Raw genomic sequence first — 22,591 nt, forward strand, 5'->3', positions numbered from 1 at the left:
AAAATAGCAGTAACTTGGAGTAATAAAAGCCAATGTTTAGAAACCCTCTTACTTTTTTGTGGAATAAACCACAACAGCCTCATTACATTGGGCCTGCCTTTGAATCCAAGCCTTTTTGCCAGCTTTTTGGAATATTTTCATCCTTTTGTCAGTACAATCCATTCCTGCTCCCCCCTTTTGCTCTCATCCCTGACCTGTCATTATCCCCAGGTGCCACCCTGACCCAAAGCCTTGTGTTCAAACTGGCAATGCCAGAACGTGCCCAAGGCTCCCCAAAGGCTTCCTTGGTCCCACTGCCCGGAGGGGACACAATGGGTCTCAGCACTGTGGTAGGCTGCTCTGCTACCCTTGTGCTCCTGGGCAGCTCTCTGAACAAAATCACAGATATAATTAGGTTGGGAAAGACCTCTGAGATCATCAAGTCCAACCTATGACCGAACAACACCATGTTAATTAGACCATGGCACTAAGTGCCACATCCAGTCTGTCCTTAAACACCCCAGGGATGGTGCCTCTACCACTTCCCTGGGCAGCCCATTCCAATGTCCAGTCTCCCTTTCTGTGAAGAAATGCCTCCTAATGTCCAACCTAAAGCTCCCCTGGAGCAGCTTGAAGGAAGCTATGTCCTCTTGTTCTGTCATTACCCGCGTGGAAGGAAAGGCTGACCCCCACCTGGCTACAACCACCTACCAGGGAGTTGTAGAGAGCCAAAAAGCCTCCCCTGAGACCCCTCCTTTCCAGGCGAAACATCTTCAGCTCCCTCAGCTGTGCTCGAGACCCTTCACCAGCTTCAATGCCCTTCTCTGGACTACTCCAGCAGTTCGATGTCCTTCTTGTAGTGAGGGACCCAGAACTGGACACAGCACCAAGGTGTGGCCTCACCAGTGCTGAGTGCTCACAATCACTGCCCTGGTCCTGCTGGCCACACTATTACTGATACAGGCCAGGTGCCTCTCGGCCACCTGGGCACACTCTGGCTCATGTTTACCCGGCTATCAACCAGCACCCCCCGTGCTTTTCCATGGGCTGCTTTCCTTCGATGGCACAGAGGCGCCCAACAGAACCAAGATGGTGAGGGCAGGCCAGGGCGGGGTTTCGGGGCCCGCCGCTCTGGGGGCACAGCCCCGAGGAGGCGGCCCTGTCTCCCCTCGGCCGCTGCTCGGCGGAGCTCACCTGGCCCCGGGCCCGGCCCGCAGCGCCCCCTGCAGGCGCTGCCGGGGCACAGCAGCGAAGAAAGGCAGCGCCGCAGGGTTCAGCCCCTTCATATTCCCGCCTCTTTAGCAGAGTCTCAACCAATCAGCAGCCAGGGCTCGGCCTCCCGCCAATGGAAAGAGCGGCTGCCGCCAAGCTGGCAGGGCGGACAGCCAATGGCTGACGAGGAGAGCCCGCCCCGCCGCCGGTTGCCGGGCAGCCGCTGTCAATGGCCGCCGCGCGGCCCCTTTAAGCGTAACGCGGCAACCGCCGGCGCGTCCTCCGGGCGGGCCGAGGGGCCGGGCAGGTACCGCCGAGACGGGCCGGGGGCGGCGGGCACATCGCGGACATCGCGGGGCGAAGGGAGCGCCACGGGGGGGAAACAGGACTGCCGCGGGGCCGCCTTTTTCCTGGGGGCTGTGGGGGCTGGGAACGAGCCCGGGCCTAGGCCTGGGGTTGGCCTCCGAAAGGTCTCGGGCCGCTGGTGTTCAGTTCCTTTCCTCCGAAGTCGTTTAGTGTATGTCGGTTTCGGTGATTGCATTTAAAATTTGCCATCGCGAAGTGCTGCTTGAAAATAACATTCAATGTGTTCTTCAAGAGCGTCTCGGCTGAGTGAAGGAAAGCTTCGGGAAGCGGAGGGCTGCCCTCGGGGCTGGCTGGGCTGAGCTGGGTAAGTCCGCACGCACCGGGCTGGGGGTGGGAGTGTGAGCGACGGCACGGGCTAACGTGATGCAGTCTGATTTAGAAACATAATCTCTGCTCCTCCATTTAGGACTGGCCTGCATGTGCTCCGTTTGAAGTGCCATTTCCTCATTTTTGACCTGGGACTTAGAGCAGCTTCTTCATTTTGAGATCTGACACAAGTAGCGTTGCGGCTTACTGGGGCAGAGCCAGGTAAATGTAACATAGGCTTTTAAAATCATAGAGCGTTTTAATTCACCAAAATGCAGGACAAGGCAACAATCTTAAACTGTTCCAGGGGAGATTTATTTATGTTGGACATTATGAACAATTTCTTCACAGAAAGGGTGATTAAACATAGGAATGGGCTATTCAGGGTGGTAAAGTCATCATCCCTCGAATTGTTTAAGGAAAGACTGGATGTGGCACTTTGTGCCCTGAATTAGTTGACATGCTGATGTCCAGTCATAGGTTGGACTTGATGATATCTGAGGTCTTTTCCAACCTAATTGATTCTGTGATTTTGTTAAAAGCTAGTAAACCTAGAAAAACTGCATACAGTTAAGCCAGCAGCTGCAGTACCTAATGAAGTTTTACTTAGTCCTCACTAAGGCTCATCACTCAGTATGTTTTGATGTCATAAAAGTAAATAATTTTGCTTGGCTCTCTTCTGTAAAACCTAAAGTATTTGGATATGAAGAAGATGGATGCAGGGAGAGGAGGGAGACAAATTTCTTTTGAAATTATTCTTAAGTTCAGCACTTCAATGACTTGGATTGATGCTTTTGTACTTGTCTGCAGCTGGTTTTCTTGCAGTGTCCCTGTCTCAGAGCAGGTGGAAGAACTGAGCGGGCCATTAGAGGTCAGTGTTTGTGCGGGGAAGTGCCATTCGGTGACTAGCAAAAGCACTGAGCTTCCCCTGGTCTGTGAGGGGCAAAGGACACTCAAAGTTCTATGATTCTTGCACTACAGGACTAAGCTTTAGATGCACTGCATGGGAAGAATTGCTGAGTAATTTTCCTTGCTTTCTATTGCATAATACCTGTAATCCCACGGTTCAATTTCTGTTTGTGTGATTTACTTAGGAGTAATAGGGAATCTCCTGTCACTGTTGCAGTTGTTTTTTGTTCTCTGTTTTGTCTGTCATGTCCTTTGCAGTGACCTGGTGCTTGATTGTTTTTTGTAATGATGAACATGGTTTTGATACAAAATATGTAAATAATAGCAATAGACAGAAGAAATGAAGGAGTATGAAATCATGGAAACAAAACCCTTTCTAAAGTTCATGCAAGTTCCAGATTTCCTTCAGCCACTCTGTATTGATGTGATCTCAATTCATTAGGCTTTTAAAAGCATGCCTTGAGCTTTTGAGGGGACAGGATTGGGATTTTGGTGGTGGTGGTGGAGCTTAGTAGACCCACTGCTAATCCATAATGTTTCACTCATCACAACTTATTAAACCTACAGTGGAAAATAGATATCTTTGTGATCTTATTCACATGAGTTAAACTCTCTTTATAATCAACTCAAACTAGTTTGTAACAATTGGAAAGTCAGGGAACCAAAACATTTCTTAATTAAACAGTCCTTAGGCTCACTGAAGTGAAACTCAAATATCCTAGTTACTCTTTTGTTCTTAAAATAAACTGCGCATTCTTTTGTTAATCAAATTGTATTATAAAGTGTTGGAAAATTAATTTGGCAAGACTTGACAGATTAAGGTTTTTTTGTATTGTATGGAAAATATGATAATATTACCAGTTTATGGAACTGAAAACCATTTGAAGATCCAAGAGATGTTTTTGGGTATTCCTCAAGAGGGCTTTCTTTGTTTTACCTTTTTCAATTTGTTTTCATTCCATTACTTTTCAAGTACTTGCAAAATGCATAGAAAATTCTTGTTCATTTATATCACTGTCTGTCAAAATGATACTTAGCAAAATATTCTCAGGAGTGGGGAATATCCAGTACAGAAGTGGTGGATAATTCTAATCCTCCAGTTCTTAGAATTTGTTTGTTTTAAATATACTGAGTTATGAAAAGCATTCTTCAAAAAGATTATTGCCTCTTCAGTGAACTCTTGTGAGGCTATAAAATAACTGATCAGCTTTAATTTGGTACGTGGAAGTGAGGGCTCTTGTTTTATATATATAATTAGACATGACTGTAGGCATTTATGCTTTCCTTAAATGTAAGAATATGAGGTCTGTGCCTCCAGAGTACTATTTTTATATCTCATTTTATTTTAGTACTTTAATATAAATATATTTGTTTATATTTTTTTGCATTCCCTGAAATTCTGTCCTGTGGAACCACACCTGATGCAGTCTTGCCTGTGCATCCTCTAGAGAACAGATTGTACCCAAAATGCTGCCTATTCAGGCTTGTTTTGCTCTTCAAGGAGCAAAATCATATCCATTCTGCACAGGTGTTTGTGGGGCCAGGAGTTAGGCAAGGAAGTGTTTGGGAGTAGGGAAGCACCCCGACATGTTCTAATATTCTTACATGATCTTAGTTATAGTTATGATTAGGTATGTCCTTTTGAAATTTTAATAACTCCACTATCTTGTAAGGAAAAAGAAAAATCATTCCTGATTATTTGAATGTTCACAATAATGATACCTTTCAGCATGTGTTTAGCAATCTCTAGGACAGGTGATCTCAAGCATAGCTTATTTAACTTTCTAGGCTTTGCAGTGAAATTTTAGTTTTTCTCAGATTCTTTTGACATAAGTTTTTGGCATCTAATTTTTTTGGATCACTTTGAAAATATTTGGGTGTTTTAAAAACATTATTTTGGAAAGTTACTTCCTAAGTAACAAAAAATACTCTTTTCCAGGTAATTCAGTATTCATTTCCAACTATCTTCCTAATTTAGAAACCTGATGGGATATTTATTCCTCTGATTCCTTCTGTATAGATTATGAGGCCAAATGGATTCCAGTCACTAGAGACAGAGTTGTGCTAACACTGAACTGAGCCAGAAAGCTTGAATTTGTAATGAAAACTGTCTTGGCAGCTGACATTTCTGTTCTGCTTGGCTCTGCAATAATGCATGTATAGGCAGTGAAGGCTGAGAAGAAGGCCAAGTTTATTTTATTTGGGATATAAAAATATAGTGAAAAATTTACAGCTCATTTACAGGTATGTTGAATGTCCTGCAGCATAGAACAGTTTTGACTGAAAGCAGCTCAATTTTTTGGTGTGTAATTTGCTTTGCCATTTAGAAATCAGCTAGGAGGTTATGTCATTCAACAGGTGGAACTGATGGGCTCTGATGCAGACCCTATTTATTCACCCACTAGAGGCATGATATCTCAAAAGAAAGAGATGGTGAAATTAAGCTTGAAAGCTGCCAAGAGTGGTGAGAGAGCCAAAAGACAAGGGAAGCCAAGCACAGTCAGTAAAACACATCTAAACTATTGAGAAAATTCTTTTGACCTTCTTTGAAGGTGAAGAAAATTTAGAATATATTTGCTCCATTACATTCTCAGGAAGTGTCTCCAAATACAAAATGGGATGATTTTACCTTGAGATATGGGATTTTTCAGTTTGCATCAGGCTGCAGGAATAGCCCTTCTTATTTTATATCTGCTTCAGATGTAATGTTTATCATGTACTGGTGTTGTGGTCTCTCTTATCAGATACAAAAAACATATAAATATAGATGTAAATATATAAATACACATGACACAAATGTGTTTGCTCTGGCCAATCCTTGAAGGCATGAAGCACCAGATGTTGTAGGGTATGGGAGTACTTTTCGGGGTGAAGATTGGGATAGATAGTGCAGTCTCATTAGGGGTTAGGGACTGGATGTTTTCCAGACAAATGGGCCAATTGATATTCAAGCCCATTATTTAACATTGTTGGAATGTCAAAAATTGAGAAATGGAAGATTTACTCAAATTTTACAAATATCTCAATTCAAGTCACACAAATAAGTTGTTAATTCATTTGGTTAAAAAGTTTTAAAACATGTCTAAATTAGTTTCCTGAATATCAACAAACTTTCACTTGTGTTCTCTTTTGTTTTTCAAATTATTCTTTTTCCTTCTCTAACTTGGGAGTAGTTTCTTATTCTGGATTTGGCTGTGTTAATATTTTGATTTCTCTTTTGGGATTGAAATACCTCAGACTATTGAATGTAATGCTAGTAGCATTCCTAGAGTGATGCCTGTCACATTTAATATAAATAATTAATGTAAATATAATTACTAATATAAACAATAGGTAGCACAGTGTGTGTCGTAAGGTTATAGGAGTCATGAATAATTTTACAGCTTTTTTACTTTTCTTTCTTTCTTAAAACCAAAGCCATTCTCACTGGTTTTTTTCCTCTCTCTAAATTGTTGCAGAAAAATGCATTCTGAATGATAGCTACTGCTTGCTGAACTGAACTGCAGAGATCTCGTGCTTGGAGATGGAGATGATAAACCGGAGGAAATAATCAAACTGCTGCCATTGTGACAACTAAAAGATCCTTTGTGCCAAAATGAGCAGTCTTTGAGAAAATCCTGGAACGCCGTTAAACCTGAAAAATGGGAGAAAGAGTAAGGAGCCCAGATTCTGAGCAGGAGAGGAAATCAGAAGAGGATAAAAATAGTGACTCCTATTATTCAGATGAAGGGAATGCATCTCATTCATCCAGCCAGTCGCCAGCACTAAGCTCTCCATCTACAAACCAAGAAAAAAGACATCACAAAACACAGACTTCAAACAGCCTGTTGCACTACCAAGGTAGGTAGGTAGCAGAAATTGCTGCTTTGTAACTGTTCCAAAGAGTTAATTATCTTTGAAAACTCAAAATAGAGAAACTAGCATTACGAGCATCTACAAGTACAGTTCATGTGAATTATACTACAGATGGCAGGTAGACAGTAGCTGCTCCATTGAAAATTGAAATTAACCCTCTCCTGCATAAGGAGAAATTTTGGCAATTTTCAAAATTCTTCATAATTCTCTAAGCAAGTGAATATGGCTTTTATACTAGCCTTCTGTTGTTGCTGGTGTTTTCTTTTTGTCACTGACAAAAAGCTCAAGGCCAAAAACCCAAGGCGTGTCCTTGCTGTGCAGTCTGTAAAAAGGAGACAGTTGTTAAAATTTCCCTGACCAAATAACCTACAGATACCTGTCTTGTGGAAGTCTAGTTGACTCAGCTTTACAGGATAATACTGTGACTTTAAATAAACAAAAGACTGCTAATGTGGCAAAAAAAAAGAAGACGTTTTTGGTGAAAATTAGGTTCAGATGGAGATTCAAAAGAAAGCTTTTCCTGCTGCTTCTCTGAGGGTAAAATATTTCCAATTTGAGATGACACAACTCCACTTTGAGCTCCCTCACAGACATAGGCTGCTTTTTTGATTGTTTGTTGGGAGGTGAACATCTCTGCAAAGAAGAGTAGCATGGTTATGCAGGCCCTGGGCTGAAGTAGGGCTGTAAAGGCTTTCTGCCACACTTTGACAGCTTCTTCTAAATAATTGTATACATTTTTCAGTGAAGTCATAGCGTGTCCTACCTTTCTTGGGCAGATGTTTTTGCTCACTGATAAATGCTTGATAGTGTGTGAATCATTTGGTCTGTGTTACGATCTAGGCTGTGCCAAAAGGTCTGACCTTAAGTGTTTAATTTGCTCAGGGAATGTATCTCTACCGATCCTTAACAGTGTGGGTATCCTGCTGCAACTGGTGTTTTGCTGAGCATCTCTGCATTCAGAAGTGGCATCTCCTCCATGGTAGTTATGGGTTGACTGTCTGGGAACCAAAAGCAGCAGTTCCAACATGCTGTTTAATTTGGAGGGGGCAAATGTGTGACCAGTTCTTTGTTTACATAGCCAGAATTGAATATAATTATTACATGAAGGTACTGTGAATGTCGTATTACATTGTCTTGAAATCCACTATTCCCCAATGTAACTCTATGATCAAAAGTAAAATATTGGTTGTGGAATTTTATGTGTGCCCTAAATAAGGAGAAATTCTTACAGGGACTGCAAGTCTAGGGTTAATGGGAACTCCCTTAGTTGGTGATAGGAGTGGCATCATTCCTGCAGTGCATGTATTAGATAATCTTTTCATACTTGAATGTGACATAAGTGTTCTTTGTAAAGGAAAAAACACACCTTCTTTTGTTTGCCCAAGCTGTGGAAAAAAATGAGCACCGAGCAGAAAATGAATATATTTGCAAAATGTCTAGAGGAAATTATAAGAAGGTATTTTTAAGCCATTATTTTTGCTAACAAGTATTCTCAGTAGAATAGAAACATGGTGAGTGGCAAAGGTAGGAGGAAGAATTTGCTGTCACACACACTGTCCGTGTACATGTAACTGGACTAGTGCTGTATCCCAGCTTTCAACCCAGAATTACAAACTGCTGCTTGGATTGTAATTGCTTCTTTCAAACACTGATGTACCTTAAGGAATTATGCACTCTATTAATTAACTCTATTAATTCAGTCGTTTTAAGAGATATTTTTAGTGGATTATATGATTCATTCTTTGAGCTTGGCATGATAGGCACATAAGATAGAAACAAAATGTTCAGCTTTTATGTGTGGGGATGACAATAATAATAATAGCAATAAATAGGAATGCAAGCAGTGCATACAAGTAATCAAATGAGAATACTGTGTGGAAAATAATTTGTGATACAAGAATAAATTACTCAGGGAGAACTGAATTTTCATGGGATTTATCATTTTGCTTTGGAAGCTTTTTGCATTGAGCCTTTGAAATCTGCTGTTTTGTCTGTAAGCATGGCAGCTGGATTTGAAAATACTACTGCACTTGTCTGGGAGAATTACATCTGGCATAATACATAACTGGTTAATGCTCAGCTAATTGTTGCCATTTTAAAAGGATGTGATAATTTTGTATGCATTTACAGTATAGTATTTCTAAACCATTTTAATAAACAATATCAAATATTAACAAAATATGACTCTTATTTCTGATACGATTTGCAGATTATTACTTTACAAGGGTCCTATATTAATGGCTGCAGATATTACCTCCTACAGTAGATCACAGACATAAATCTCCATTTTTCAGCTATCAAAAGGAGCATAACTCTCATATATATGCCTTTTATTGTCTAGTTTGAAAGCTGCCATCTCTGCTAGATATTGTATGATTGTTTCAAGCAGAGCTTGGTTCCAAGGACGTCTGAATAGACAAACTGCATTGTCTAATAGTAAACATGCTTTTTATTTTTCCTCTCTCAGCCACAAAGAAATTGGATTCCAAATATGCACCAAGCAAAAGAGGGACACGGTGGGGTTTCCGTTCTCAGAGCCTCACTAGGGATTCTCCTGCAAAAGATATAGATCTTGTTACAAAAAGAGTTCTTTCTGCTAGGCTGCTGAAAATCAATGAGCTCCGAAATGAACTGACTGAACTCCACATCAAACTGGATGAGCTGCAGAAGGAAAACAGGGCACTGAAGAGGCTTCAGCACAGGCAGGAGAAAGCCTTGAATAAGTTTGAAGATACAGAAAACGAAATCTCTCAGCTCCTTGCTCGGCACAACAATGAGATTAGAATATTAAGGGAGCGCCTACGAAAATCTCAGGAGAAGGAACGTGCAACTGAGAGACAGCTGAAAGATACAGAAGATGAACTGTACAGGAAAAAAACTGTCTTGCAGAAACTGAAAAAACTGTCTGCAGATAAGCACCTTGCTGAAAGAGATGACCTGGCAAAGAAACTAGCCTTAGCAGAGAGCAAACTGGAAGACAGGGAAAAAAGAATTAAGGTGGGATGACTTTCTTTTTGCAAGAAATTCTGGTACAGATATTTCTTTCCACAATGACTTGTAATTTTACACAGCTGTGGAGCAAATAAAAAACCAGTATTTTTTGGTTTTACCCATAAGTAGAATCAAGTAAATTATTTCTAAGGTGATTATATAGTTACATATGAGATAATTGTACATTCAAATTTCTCTTTACAAATTAAGCATATTTTGTCAGAATATATCCAGTGGATTTGTGCTTTTAAATGTTTTTATACCTAGCAATAACATTTCAGATGTAGGTGCAGATGTAATACAACTTTATGCAATCTAGTTTCTCCTTTTTGAAGGAAAGAGTTTGTAAAATTTTCTGCGTATTTAGGAAACTTTACACTAAAATTCTAAAAAAAAAAAATTATGTAATAATTCTTTTTCAATTTTTGAAGAGCATTCATACAATGTTTGATTGTCCACTATTCCGCACATCTAAGAGCGCAGCTGGACAAAATTACATCATGTTTTTTAAATACTGAAATATCTTTAGACCTTTTTATAGGTATCTATTATAAGGAATTTGTCCAATATATTTTAATTTCATCCAGCAAAAATGTTTATATTTTTGTAAACATGTCTAAACATGTCATAAACATATTTACAGTGTATGTAAATGCTTACATGCTTTTACATACATTTACAGTGTATGTAAAAGCATGTATGCATTTACATACACTGTAAATATGTTTATGGACTCATTTTACATAAATTGTGTTAACACTATTAAATCTGTTGGTAGTTGTACTATTTTGATAGTAGATATATTTTATATATTGTATATAAATTTTATACTATTCTTAGCTTAAGTTATGCCATTGAGATGATGGTTTGGTGTCTATATTAGTAATTAAACCTAAATTATATTACAGAGATTAGAGATCTGGAAATCCAAGGATTAAGCTGGAAACTAAGCTTTCATAAAATAAATCCCACAGTACCAATATATAAATGGCTGAGTTAGTTAAACCACTTCATCCTGTAGTGTCACCATCTGTCATCTGTACTTTTATGATTAGGTATTTCAGCATTTATATACTGGATCATGTTAAAATGAATCATGCTTTAAAAAGTAAGGGATTTTCTTCTAGTTTTTTCCCACTTTCATCAACACAGCTTCACTTAAAACAGCTATTACAAGATGAGGGTGTGTAAATGAAATCAAAATCACAAGCTAGTTTTCAGTAGAAAGGTTAAAAATTCCTTCTTGTTTTCTTCCTTCTAATGCTGCACTCTCAGGGAAGGATTCTCTCTCTTACCCATCAGTAGGAGATTTGTCTTAGAGATCTGGAGGTGATCTAGAGATCACTGTGGCAAGAGCCTTGCAGAAAGTAGTGTGAGTTTCTATTATGTCCTCAAATCACCTCTGAATGCTCAAAAGGATGAGCTGCAGCATCTGCAGGTGCTTTGCCCCCTCAAAGTTAGGATTAAAGGTTTAAATTATTTCAGTGTTAGCAATGGTTGAGCCCATATCTAAACTCAAGACGCTGGTTTACTTAATTTTATATAAGTAATTTGACTATAAAAATTACTTCAGTTATTAAAAAATATTATTTTGTTTTAATTGAAGGATCTGGAAAGAAATCTTGAATTAAATAGTAGCAGTTTTCAACGGGAGTTACATTCAAAGAAAAAAAAGTTGTATGAGGCTCAAGAAGAAAACAGAGTTCTCCAAGAGGAGCTTAATCATCTAAATCAGAAGCTGAAGGTAAAATGTGAAAAGAATTGAAGTTGCTAACCATGTTCTGGGATTTTATCTTCGAGAGTATCTGTAATCAGGTTTGAATAGTTAACCAGTAGCTGCACTCTCTGATGTGTATTTAATTATATACAACATGTGAGTTCTTTTTTTGCATTAAATTGAAATGTTCTGTGCTCTGACCCTACAGTTTTTATAACAGGAATGCTTCTGTGTTAATCATTATTGTTAGCACTAGTTAAGAAAAGCAAGATCAAATACTTGGTCAAACATTGAGAATAAACCACAAAATCTATGAAAAAATAGATTTGAAGGCTTGAATTTAAAATTAAATCTGCAGGTGTAAATAGTGCTTTGTTACTAATATACTTGCATTAAAGTAGGTTTGAATGAAGATTAATGTACTTTATTTGTGATATTCACATGTGTTGCTAAATGTGTGCAAATGTTTATTTAGACCCCACACCATCATCATTGTTGTCCAAATTCTCAATAAAAGTACTTAAAATATTGTTATGTTCTTCTTAGTATATAAAGTACTTTGTTTCTGGGAGAATTTTCCTCAAACTCCAGGTCTCAATATGTTGGAGATGAACCAGTTCACCATGTTCCCAGCTATCCAGCAAATAGCAGTAATGTTAGTAGCTCTAAAATGTTTATAGTAAGAGTTTTAAGATTTGTTAGTGGAGAGTTTACAGTTTGAAAACCTTGTCATTGTCAGATGAATTCTGATAACTCGCTGTTCATTTCTATACTTTATTCAGTAAATGTGCTAAAAGAAAAGTATCTCTACCTGTATGATGCAATGGGCCTCTGCTAACTGAGGCTGACATGCCCTGTGAAAAGTATCATTGCTTGCTTTGAAATGTTTAATTCTTCACAACACTTAAAATTCAGTTGTGCAGTCTATACACATGGTGTAAGTCTTGTTCATGTTTATGGAAGCACTGACATTTAGTTTTATTTTCACTGCAGAGATAGGGTTTTTTCCTTCATAATATTTTGTTAAGGAGTTTTTTGTGGGGGGAGAAAGTTGTCTATTTTCTCATGGCATAAACAGAGTTAGGAATGTGATTGTTATCCTTAAAACAGAAAGAGTGGATGGAACAATTGTTTATCTGTTTCTATTTACCATATCTATTTTTAATTTAATTTACAGCTTTTCTAGTGACTGGTAAATAAAATACTAGTGACTTGTTCTTATACCTACCTCTTCCATTCACAGGAAAAAGAAAGAGAACTTGAAGCAAAAAATATATATGCTAATCGTATGTTGAAGTCATCACCTAGAAAAGACACGGATATTGTACAAAGAAAAAGAGGTAACTTGTATAAAGCAGTAAAAGCAGAAAAATGATTAGCATCACTTTGAAATGTCTCAGCTGGGTTATAGCTTTCATGCCACTCAGTGCTCAACCCTGATGCTGCTTGTTCAAGCACATTTACCTTTTTACACTTCTTTCAACACAGCACTGGTGCAGAGCTCTGGGTTTTTGTCTGTTCCCTAACACAGCAGAGCCAAAACACTGAACTTCACCAAACAGCAGTTTTAACTCCTTTCATACCAGAACTTCCTCAGTAAAGGAGGAGGGGAATGTTGGTAGTAAAATCTCCAGTAGATGATATATATTTATTCGACAATAAATGAGAGAGGCTTTAAAAATACATATCTCCACTGCTAAGAATATTTTCATGATCTGTTTTATTTATTTTTTACTAATTCAAATGTATTGTCTGTCAGATGAACTGCACTTATTTTTTCCTCAGAGTATATGTGTCCCAGAACATAATCTTTCTAAAAGTATCAGTACAGTGATTTCTTCTGGTGTGACAAGACAGTCTCAAACCTTATCCTACCTACATAAATATGTGTATCTGTGTGTGTGCTGAGGCTGTTTTCACTGGATCAGTAGAATCTACTTGTCGGAAGAAGCAGAAATTTATGGGACTGTTTTAAATATTTCATGCCAGTATTTCAAACAGTTTGTCTGCTGCTTGTTTTATTATAGATGCTCTACCATTATTCCATTTTAGGTTCAGATTTTTTTTAATGTCATTCCGTAGAGATAAGTATATGTGTTTCAAAGATTCAAGTAAGTGAATTTTAATTTTATGAGTTGGATTCTGTGACAAGCAGTAAGATGAGTGAGATATTTTGTGGGGGTTTTTAACTAATATTCAGTGCACTGTAATGACCCTATAAGTAGCATTAAGGTGGGGTTTAAATTATTTTTTTTCAGTAGAATTTTTGCATGCATATTTCTTTATGATTAGGTTTTACAGATGCTGAAAACAACTATGTGAAATTCATCAATGCTTTCCACGCCCACTGACTTCAGTACAGTCTTTTGTTTGCTGCAAATCATGAAAAATGAGAGACAGGTATATAGTGAGATATTTTCAAGTGAAAACACCATTTAATTAGTTTGTATTTTCTACAGCCAACAACCAAAATATAAAAAAGGGACTACAGCTCACAAAAAGTGTACAGACCAGTGGATGTTTCTCACCAGCAGAACTTCTTCCAGAATCAGAACTTGCCTGTGGTGATGCAGCAAACAAGAAAGAGGGAATTCTTCCTAAAATAGTGAGTTCCATAAAAATTTGAGACCCAGTCCAATTCACCTATCAGATTGTAAAATGCAGAGCTTATATTTTAGAAAATGTGTAATATACATGTGTAAATATATAGAAAATACAATTTCAAAAACATTCTGTTCTTTAAGACAAGATCTACCTTTCTAGAAATATACTCCATTTTTTAGAGAGTTTGTCATATTCTTTGTCTTACTGAGAGCCATTAGCTCAATTTATTTTTTTTCCTGCCACTGTTACTTCTTTGAAGTTTTTACGACTTCATTTTCATTTTCACCCTTTTTCTTTGTTTCTAATGCTTATTTAAGGAATCTGTTAAACAGTGATAGCTGCCTTCTCTCTGTTTTCAATTTGGTCTTAATTGTGGTTTCTTTTACTTTCCAGAATTATTTCACAATGCATAAATCTAACACCTTCTCTTATTGTCACAGTGCTGGTACTTCTTCTGGCTTTCCAGCTTTGTCAATATGCTTGGGTTTTTGTTTTTTTTTTGTTTTTCCATTTCCCTTTTTAGTACAAAATAGTACCAATTAGAAGTATTGCTAACACTTTTGTGTATTGCTAACCCTAGGCTAAAATCAGAGATTTGTAAGGTATTACAAATCAGAATGACATATCTGACAAATCAGATTCTGGTACAAATTTTACAAATTCTGATTACATGAGGGTAGGACCTTTTTCCAGAAATAAAAGTCTGAGGATGGTCTTGGCTGGCTTCCTGCTAGGCCTGAAGCTTTTTCATGGCAGTTTATTTGTATGTTTTCTCTTCCCAAACCCTTTCTGTAACTATGGATGCAATTTAATGTATTCTTGCAGTATATCCTTGGGTGAGTAAGTTACAGAACCACCCAGCTGGTACAAGTGCAGCTCATGGAGTCCAGCTGTGTGTTTTCTATATGTCTATTGCTTTAAATAATGTAAATTAGATTTGGGTAGTCTAGGCTTTCATCAGTTCTTAAAGTCAAGCATTTTAAATACCTGGCCACCATCTCCTTATGTAGTTTATATTTTTTAATATAACAATGATAACCTTGTTCATGAAGGAAAAATACTTGAAGGTTTTTTGGCTATCAGTCATCTTTTCTTTGTTCATTAAGGAGTAACTATTTCTCTTAGAAAGGTATTTTTAATCTAGAAGTTTTTGTTCTAAAATAAGCACAATATACAAAGTTAACTCCCATGTGTTGGACTATGCAGACTTTCTCTTCATTGCCATTACTTTTCTGTGTTAGTGATTTTGTTTTAACAGCAGATTAACAACCGCTGTTGTTAAGATCACTTCTGCAGGTTCTTGCTTTTTACATATGTATGTGTAGTCACTAGCTAAAATTGTCATCTGAGATTAAACCTTCCTCTTTGATTGTTTGTTACTTAATACTCCATAAATTTAAGTACCAAAAGGAAATTGTCTGAATCTACAACTGACTCATTTGAATTAAAAGGTCAGACTGTAAAAGTAGAGGGCAACTAATTGCTTGCTTATTAAGAGAATATGATGGTGAAATGTGGCCTTCTATTAAACTGCTTGAAGAAGACAATGTCTGGTTTCTAAGGAGAACCACCCTGGGAGTGATAATTTTGCTTTATGGCATTGGAGCTACAACTTCCCTGAAAGGTGGAATACAAAATAGAGTTGATTGTCTATTCATTTTGTTTCAGGTGTATAAAAGTATTCTAGAGGTGATAATATTTTGGGACCAAACCCCTGAGTCATCAAAGCTAGTTTGGTTTAAGGTGACTTACTCATTTTACGTTTAGCAGTAAGAATGTGATTTCAAACTGACATAGAAGTTCTTATGATTTTGTTAAGTGGTTCATTTTATTGACTGCTTTTCCCCATCAGCTTCAGTTTTCTATTAATTTATTTCAGGAAAAAGAAACTCAAGACAAAGCATGGAAAGAACAAGCAGAACTCCTAAGACAAGAACAAGACAGGGAGAGGGAAGAGAAACTGAAACATTTTCAGGAAATGCAGTCCTTGGAGGAGAGGGTTCCAAAACTTCCTGACGGTAAGGAAATGGGCAGCTGAAGGCTGAAAAATGCACCATAGAATACTAATCAAGTGAGGCTGCTGGTTTCTGGTGAAAAGAGCAAAATGATTTTGCAGAGATCACTACAGTGGAAAATTATTTTCAGTTATATTATGCAAAGAAGAATCAAAAAGAAATACAGGATATAGAATAATCCATTCCCTGTACTCAGCTGTGATTAACTATGCAGCAGCAAAAAACGCTGTCCACAAAAAAGTATTGGAGTCTGAGAGACTGTGCTTTACAAAACAAGAATGACATAGAAGGTAAATGCTGATGTTATCTCTCACTTGCTAAATGTTATTGAGGTAGGAAGTAGATTTTTAGTATTGAGATTTGAGTTACTATTTTTACTATTGTGCTATTATAGTAGAACAAATATGTTTTCCTTAATATAGCCCTTTTTTTCAGTACTTTCTACTGCCTTATATAATTTGAAATTTTAGTTTATCTTTTCAGGTCTGGTTATCTGGATCATTTGGTCTGGCTATTTGAGAAATGTCAGTTTGTATCATTATATATTAATACCGCTTTTTTATTCATTTAGTTTTCACAGCATCTTAATCACTTAAATGCACAAATCAATCTCAGGTATTTTAGATGGTCTGCACCCTGTCATGTTAAAGAACTCTTTCAGTGATTGCAGCTAATGAACAGTAGTACTTATTCTATATGAGAGGAATTCTAAAAATCTATAGCTGTGTTCAGAAGTAAAATCTTTGAAAAATCTTCTATCATGACTTACATAAGCTAAGAATCTGATTTTATGTCTCTGAATAAGATGATTTACCCACCTTACACATCATTTGGAATAAGCTGGTAGTTCCCCCACCTTACAGACAGAAACATGGCTCTTGACTTAACTTGCATAATGATCTGCTACTGAAAAAAATCTCTATGTTAAATATATTAATTAAACTACAGCAATTGTTTCTGAAAGCCTGAGCCAAAGTACAGTTGGTAACAGGGAACTTTGTGAAAGCCTAAGTCAGAAATTTGAGTAAAGTGTTCAAAGGAGAATGCCACTGTGTTGGAGGGACCAAGTAGTCCCTCACATTCAAGTTTTGGCCAAATATACATCTGTTATCTTGGGGGAAAAATATTTTGAAGAGAGAAATATTTGAGAAGCTTCCTCCCTCTTCTACACATGAACATTACCAGGTTCTGTCCATAAGTTGCTGTTTTGTACCTTTGGTGTCCCTTCATAGCTGTGCACAGTCACTCTGAGTCCAGGCAGTGAAGCACAGAACACTCATGTAAAGGTCTTTTCTGTATGCAACTGATGCAGGGTATTTTAAATCATTCACTGCTTGAAACAGGTGATGACTCCTATGACTTTGAGGCCTGATTACTTCACAGAAATTATTCCCTTTATGGAAAAAAAACGAACCCACACAAACATCCCAGTACTGTCCTAATGTCAGCAGTGGTGAAAAATAAAAATAAAGTAAAAAAGTTCTGCAAGTCAGAACTATTAAAATCAGTAATGTTGTATTCATCTTCATTCAAACTCAGGAAATGGGAAGGCAATTGGCTGAAATCAAATTGCTTTGAAAATTCTGAAGCATGGGTAATGTCCTTTGGAAGATGACAGTAAACTTTTATATCTTATCAGAGAACCAGGAGTGGATTTAGTTGCCATTTTTGAAGAATTTATTTTTGTAGCAGAAAAATGTTATTGTACATAGAAGAGCATGTTAAAAACTCAATGGCTTTTTGTGCTTGCATTATTTTCAAAATCTTATAAGGGTATTTTAAAATTAAAACATTTTAAATATTGTTCAAAAATTTTTTGCAGAGTGGCAAAGGAAAGAATATGACAAAATTAAAAAAGAAAGCAACTTTTTATTGGATAAAGAAGAGAAAATAAAGATGGAGACAGAAATTCAAAAATCTGAAGTAGAGAGAGAAGGCACTGAAACGCTGGAAGAGCGGCGAAAAAGAGAGTTCCTGCTTGCTAAAATGCAAGAAATTGATAGAGAAATTCAAAATACAACAAACACAAAACCAACTTCCCAAGCACCACTCATAAATACAGCAAGAAAATCTGATTCCTTGGAGAAAAAAGAGAAAATGAATCCATTCTTTGAGATTCCTGGGAAAGTTACTAATGGATTTCCTGTAAAGGACAGCCAGGATGATGGCACAAGAGCACAAGGGCAGAAGCAGCGAAGCGTAAGGACTGTAGATTTAAGTGGTGAGTTAGCATTTGGTAGTTATGTACCTTCCTTTGGGAAGGGATCAGGGAGACCAAGTTGGCTTACTCAGAAAAGTGACAAATTAGAAGAAAATGTTAAGGAAAATGCAGATTTCGATAGTAAGAAAGAAAAGAAGTCCAATTTAATGGAACAACTCTTTGGAAGCAGTGCCAGTACCATTCTTCTTTCTAAAAATAACAATACACCACCTTTGGACATAGATTGGGGCTCTAGTAATAAGCCTTTTGTTGATAAAAACAGTAAAGTCAAAGAAGACAATGGGCTGTTTGGTGAAGGAAGAAGCCTAAACAGACACCGTCTGCAATACACTACAAACAAGCCAGGAATTAATACCCTTGGTTCTTTAGAAGATGAAGTTGAAGAAGTAGTCTTACAGTGATCGTGTTTTACATGTTTCATATGTAAATACTGAAAAACTATTTTCTTGTAATATTTATTAGGTATAGATTTGAAATATTTCAGATTTAATGTAAAGCCTTATGAAGAAATAATTTACATAGATGGGTATGTGTATAGAGGAGAGATGCAGAGGAGAGATGCTTGGGGTTTTTTTACTTGTATTTTTACCTGTAGGCTGCTCACAGTACATTGCTTTTCATTTGGAATATTTCTTTTAGGCCTCAGATACTTTCTTTATTGGGCATTTTAAGAACCTCTTAACTGTGCCAGGAGAAGGCATGTGTAATATCAGTCAGGAAATGAGTAGAAGAGACATTCTTAGCACTAATTCTCTTAGAAAGAGTATCTTACACTGCTGCCATGTTATCTCAGAAGAATATCAAAAAAAGCACAATTAACTCAGGAACAGCTGCTCTCTCCTTTTGCGTAGGTTTTTGTGGACCTTACTACCAAATGTGTCACTCTTCTCATATATTCAGATTATATTTATTATACGATGCCATCTTTTGTAATTTCTGAATTTTCTATGTAAAATTCCAATCATTACTAAGTAATTTTTTAACAAAATGGTTTTATTAAATGAGTTGAGTAAATTTCTTGTGTGTAGATCATCTTTAACACAAAGTTCTGACTTCTTATATCATATTATTGTTATTGGGGGTGATGCCTTGTGAGGGCTGACTTGGAGCAGAGACTAGATGAAGTTAAAGTAGGTATTTAATAGAAGGCCTCAGTGGATACACCTTGGGCAGGACAACAACCCAACCAGGGCTACACCCAAGATAAACCCAAAATGGTCACCAAAATGGATGACCAGTCATGGGGTCTCACACTTTTATATGTTCTGGTCCATTTGCATAGTGGAGTTAATTGTCCAATTATAGCTTCAGGTCATGAAGTCCCATTATGAAGTTACATCCTTCTTGTTTTTCTCTCTTCAGTCTGCATTGCTTTTGGGCCTGAAATGTAGATCATTTGTCCTTCCAGCTAGAGAAAGAATTGTTTTGTCTACCTACTCTGTGAAGAAGCTTACTATCCCCTAATATGAAGCTCAGAATTACACACTAAAGCAGTACAGAATCTGAAAAATACAAAGGCTAAAACCTGAGGCATCAGGGGGAGTTGGTTGCAACTTCACTTGTGATGTTATTTACTGGTTGTGCTGTGTGCACAAATGAAAAAGGCAATGAAGAATTTAGCAGTATTCCAGGAAATAAGCTGAAGGTCATTCCTTAAGCTGAAGGTCATTCCTTACTAGAACAAGAGATTTTCAAACACCCTCTGATATGCTCCCTCTGAGCCTGATTCAAAACACACTAAAATACAGAGAATTCTTATGATTTAAAGATGTATTGAGTCAAGATTTTTCTGAACACAGTGGCTCTTCTGAAGAGAAAGGCTGGTGTCTTCATCATGCAGTAACTCTCTTTGCTCCCGTCATTCAGAAAGAAAATTAGTCACAGATTGTGACCGTGGTCACAGGGGTTTTCAGGTGAAGGAAGAGACGAGAATGTTGACTCCATGATCAGAAGGCTTGATTTATTATTTTATGATATACATATATTACATTATCAGTATACTAAAAAGAAAAAGAAGGACAGGTTTTCTCAGATGCTAACTAAGCTAAGAATAGAAAAGAAAAGAATGATAACAAAGGCAGCTCTCTCAGACTCTGTCCGAGATAGCTTGGTCCTTGATTGGCCATTAATTATACACATCCAAGATGGGCCAATCCCAGGTGGACCTGTTGCATTCCACAGCAGCAGACAACCATTGTTTACATTCTGTCTCTGAGGCCTCTCAGCTTCTCAGAAGGAGAAATCCTAAAGAAAGGATTTTTAGTGAAAAGATGTCTGCGACAACAGATCCAGATCCAGGGTGTGGGACAGTTCTCACCAGGTGCCCAGTAGTGAAGAGCAGCTCATGTTCACCTGCTTGCTTACAATCCCAATTACATTCATTGTGGTACTACAGAACTTATCTGGCTCATTTTGCCTGCAGATGGTCAGAATATCAGAAATATTTTAACCAGCAACAGTGAATTTAACTCTGTGTTGCTTTCCTGCAATGACTTTTTGGGGTGAATACTGTGGTGTAAGAGGTAGGAGAGGGCTGTAGGTAAACACTGTGCATGTTTGTGACTGGGTAGTTACTTGTCTTGTCCTACCTGTGGGTGGTGTTGCCTGTTTGGAAGCAGGTGCTTTGCTCTTGAAGATGACATTGAGGTGGATTGTTTATTTTTATTTCCTGTGGTTGAGGATTATAAGGCATAAAACAATAATGTATCTGCTGCAGGTATTAAGAAGGGGACTATTGGTTTTGTTTAGAAGTCAGCTCATTAACAACTGACAAATTCCAACTATTGAACTGAACTGATGTGCTGAACTGATGTGCCCTGCTGTTTCAATTACAAATGTATAGTTTCTAAGCTGTTTTTTATTATCAGCCCTTTCTTAAGCTCACAAATATTCACATCCTGTTACCAGCCTCTTCCTAAAGCAAATACTGTGGTGACTCACACCAAAAATAAAAGGTGTATCTGCATTAGGAAGGTGAAAATAAATTGATCTGATGGTAACAGTGTTGCAGGTATAATTTCTCTTTTCCTCTCATGTCTGTCCATCTCTACAGTTTATTCTTTTCTCTTGCCGCACTTTCTAGTTTTAGAGTTACTGGCAAAAGTACCATTACAGATAAAATGTGTGAAAGCACAGGTAATCTTCTGATTGTGGGAGGAAAACTTTGTGTCCTTGTAACATCTGTAAGTAGCATTTCTGCTGTGGAGTAAAGTTTTCTGCTCACTGGAAGAAACTTTTGCAAGGTCTTAAAAGGCTCTGTAGACCTTACAAATGGGCACATTGATCCCCTGTAGTCCTCTGGACCCCTGGTCTCAGCTGCTGTAGCTGGACAGTCTGCATGTTTTAGTGCTTTTTAGTGGTAGCAGTGTCTTAACAGCACTTGATTGACTGCAAAAAAAAATCCAGCTTTTGCAGTAAAAAGTAGGTCACAACAGTTTTTGATGGCGATTTGTGTATGAGTTGATGTTTTTGCCCAGTTGTAGGTTCTGTTTGATGTTTAGACCATATGGCTATTACATCTGTTCTTGCTTTCCTTCTGAACCATCAAAGGTGATGGAAGAAATTCCTCCATTCCAACAAGGAAGGATCATTAAATTTTGATTAACAGTTTTAGTACAATATTCAGGTTCATTATTACTGTCCTGGAAAAAATGGCCTTACAGTTCTGACCCCCAAGAGAGTGGTCATCAAACAAAAGTATCTGAGGAGCATCTGATGAGGGTGGTCAGGTGTCAGGGCTCACCTGACAGAGAAAACAGGAAGTTTTAAGAAGGAATATTTTTCTCTTTGAAAGAGGAAATGAACCGGTGAGTGTGTTGGGGGGAGTAGAATACATGTTCTGTAATCCAGAAGAAATGTAAACCACTGGAGGAGAACTTGGGAGACCCTTCACAACTTTGAACTGAAGCCTCTCAGCTGAGGTAAGAAAAGGGAAGTGAGAAATGCTTAAACACCTTTAGTATTTTTCCCAGATCTGTGGAATATTTGGGCTAACTAAAAAGTGGGACTGGGGGGGGGGAAGTGATTTTCTATTACCTTATGGGATATTATATTTGTGATTTTGCTTTTTCTGTTGCACCTGTGCCTAAAGAGGTGAATTGCAAATCTGATGCTTCCAAAACAAGGACAGTTAGAGAGGATGAGCTTAGGCTACTTGGTAGCCCCAAGTTCATTGCTGGTCCTGAGACAGAAGGTCTTATCCAGCCAGGCCTGGGCCTATTTGCACTGTCAGGAGGTGGGACAGAATATCTAATCTGGCACATTAGGAGTACCAATTTGATTTTGGGGCAGGTGGCTACAGGAGCATCAGCAGGGCTTTCACTGATACTAGTGCTCTACAAAGTGCTTTGGGTGAGCCTTTGCTATTCAAGAGAATAGTAATAAATTCTGCATAGTGCTCTGAAGCAGAGACCAGCA

General features: G+C 37.9%; 1 protein-coding gene across 3 annotated transcripts; it reads left to right on the forward strand.

The window, feature by feature from the left end:
* The first annotated feature begins 1,469 nt into the window (after window positions 1-1,469).
* On the forward strand, window positions 1,470-19,189 carry LCA5 (lebercilin LCA5). Of its 3 annotated transcripts, XM_036381249.2 has the most exons (11): window positions 1,470-1,498; window positions 1,790-1,861; window positions 1,964-2,085; window positions 2,674-2,734; window positions 6,231-6,612; window positions 9,095-9,624; window positions 11,225-11,362; window positions 12,579-12,675; window positions 13,795-13,940; window positions 15,819-15,957; window positions 17,777-19,189. In XM_036381249.2, the coding sequence occupies exons 5-11, from the start codon at window positions 6,414-6,416 to the stop codon at window positions 18,574-18,576; spliced, it is 2,049 nt and encodes a 682-aa protein (XP_036237142.1). In that variant the 5' UTR covers window positions 1,470-1,498; window positions 1,790-1,861; window positions 1,964-2,085; window positions 2,674-2,734; window positions 6,231-6,413; the 3' UTR covers window positions 18,577-19,189. The 3 variants fall into 3 exon arrangements, with proteins under 3 accessions (XP_036237142.1, XP_036237141.1, XP_036237143.1); XM_036381248.2 differs by lacking the exon at window positions 1,470-1,498 and having other exon boundaries at window positions 1,688-1,861; XM_036381250.2 differs by lacking the exons at window positions 1,470-1,498; window positions 2,674-2,734 and having other exon boundaries at window positions 1,688-1,861.
* Window positions 19,190-22,591: the final 3,402 nt, after the last annotated feature.

Source organism: Molothrus ater, chromosome 3 (assembly GCF_012460135.2).
Source record: "Molothrus ater isolate BHLD 08-10-18 breed brown headed cowbird chromosome 3, BPBGC_Mater_1.1, whole genome shotgun sequence".
Classification (NCBI taxonomy): Eukaryota; Metazoa; Chordata; class Aves; order Passeriformes; family Icteridae; genus Molothrus; species Molothrus ater.